General features: G+C 26.0%; 1 protein-coding gene across 1 annotated transcript; it reads left to right on the top strand.

Moving 5' to 3' along the window:
* Window positions 1–208: 208 nt before the first annotated feature.
* Window positions 209–1,147, top strand: LOC106786004. The gene is made up of 2 exons (XM_014746939.1): window positions 209–593; window positions 687–1,147. The coding sequence occupies exons 1-2, from the start codon at window positions 266–268 to the stop codon at window positions 758–760; spliced, it is 402 nt and encodes a 133-aa protein (XP_014602425.1). The 5' UTR covers window positions 209–265; the 3' UTR covers window positions 761–1,147.
* The last annotated feature ends 1,249 nt before the right edge of the window (window positions 1,148–2,396 follow it).

The following is a 2,396-nucleotide window of genomic DNA, read 5'->3' as shown; positions in this document are numbered from 1 at the left end:
CAATAACAATCTTTCTACGAACAATTGTCTGATTCTATTATACAAATACAATGCATATCCTATTCTAGAAAATCTAATACTAACTTTACAAGAGTGGTAATATGATTTTTTTATTCATATATTATACATTATATATATATATATATATATATATATATATATATATATATATGTAATAAATATATAATTAATTTGTATTTGAAAATATTTGTAATTTCTTTTTCTATGTAGGTTTCCGGACAAAAATGCTTCTATTTTTGGTGGTATGGTAGATAATTTATCGATATGTAATAAGATGGATAATTCACACATATGTAATCTCAATGCGGATTGCATTTCTATTATAATACGTGGTAGGGATATGCAAACCTGGACTTTAAAGTTAAATGGTTTTTATGATGGATATAGATTAATAATGGAATTCAAAGATAAAATAGTTTTAAAGACACACTCAATAGGTTTTATGATAGCCGGTGAATGTTGCCTTAAATATAGTCTTAACCAAGAATCATTGAATTTTATGAAAGTTTTTCCAACAGTGCCAATATTTCAAATTTATGGCTTTGAGACAATTGAAGCAACAAGTTCAAATGGTTAGTAAAATATTCATATAGAAAACAAAAAGAATACTTTAAATATATATATATATCAGAACAATTATATTTGTTTTTATAATTATATTTTAGGATTATTTAAAAAATTGTGCAACAAATGGGATAGAATGGAGAATTTAGTTTTCTTAATAATCACGTATAATTAATACTTAACCACCAATCGATTTTCCAGGCACTCCACGTTTGATTTTACACACATTTTTCGCACATGTAACGCAGACTAGTAATAAATATTTGAAAAACAAAGTACATGTAAAAATGATTTTAATGGGAAAATTATATTTAGTAGTAACGATCATATATTGCATGCATAATATTTTATACATAACATAAGTAATATAACAATTATTTTTTATTTAGTTTTTCAACTGGAAACCATCAGATTTTTTCATGAATTTTAACTGAACTATATTTAACAGATTTTTATTAGAAATTGTATTTTATAAAAGCAATTAATCCAATTCATTATAAAAACAACATCAATTCAAGACTGATAATAATTAATAAAAAGAAAAATGTTGCTAAGGAAAAAAGTGGAATATTTTCTTAAATGGTTGACAAAGTGTTAAATATTTTTTCTTCTTATAGAATGACTTTTCATTCTTACAAATGACTTTTATAGCTATAACTATAAATAATCAGTTTTATGAACTTTATCTTATCTTATATGTTCTATATATTCGTAACATAAATATATTTTTTGCTACTGCTATTTTTACCTCACTAAGCACTTTTATAAAGACCAGTCTTTTTTTTTTTTATTGACTGGTCTTGATACAAATAGGTATATCAAAAAATAGCTGGTAAATCTATTGTTAAAAGTCTCGATGATTGTGAAAGAAAGGACATTAGGGGTGGAAAATAACAATTGGTATTATTTAATATTTAAATATTAGTTTATCGAGTATATAAATATTTTAGTTAAATTATTTTTTATCTGTGGTATGTTTAGAATAAAAAAAATATGCCAGAAAGTATATATAAATAATTAGTCAAATAATTATTTATTAATAATATTTTTAATGTACACATTCCCGATATATATATCTTTCATGAAATAAGATTTCAACAATTGAGTTACATCGTGAAAAATCATATGATGATAAATTTTGATGTTCAATTTGCATTTTATCTTCTGTTAATTTATTCTCTTATTCTCTATTACCGTAGCTTGTAAAACATTTTTTCAATCATTCTTATAAATGACGTTGTTACACTTCTCGTATCGTGCATTAAATTGTTTCTGCCCGATACACGGGGGTGGGTGTCTTGTATATCCCTCCCCTTGCCCTTTGTAGTTTCCTCAAGTCTTCCCCGATCGATATTTCCCCGTTTCCCCCTCCCCACAACTCAAATAACGTGCTCCCCTTAAAATCTTGAACTTTAACTTCTTGGTTGAAAATTGTTTTGGGTACCCTTTTTTCAAAAGAAAGTTTTATTTAAAAACAATTCGTCGTAAAATAAATATATGACAGTAGCGTCAGTAGTAAAATGGTAAAACATGAGATAGAGAAAGAGAGAGAGAAAGAGAGAGAGAAAGAGAAAACTTTCAACGAGCCATCTATTTTTATGTACTTTTGATTGGCTTTTTGCAAAAACCGATGATAACATGAAAGAGAAAAATTGACTCTACTGTAATCCGAAAAATCGATTACAGGATTGAGTTCTCTCTCTCTCTCTCTGGATTTTATTTACTTCAAACTTCTATTGGTATTTACCGAACCAAAAAAAGTGATAAAGAAAGAATAAGATTTAATTTCATTGGAATTTACCTTACCAGTT

The sequence above is a fragment of the Polistes canadensis genome, unplaced genomic scaffold (genome assembly GCF_001313835.1).
Source record: "Polistes canadensis isolate GaletaPanama2010 unplaced genomic scaffold, ASM131383v1 scaffold_62, whole genome shotgun sequence".
NCBI classification, from domain to species: Eukaryota; Metazoa; Arthropoda; class Insecta; order Hymenoptera; family Vespidae; genus Polistes; species Polistes canadensis.
This window is presented reverse-complemented; position numbering and strand designations above follow the sequence as displayed.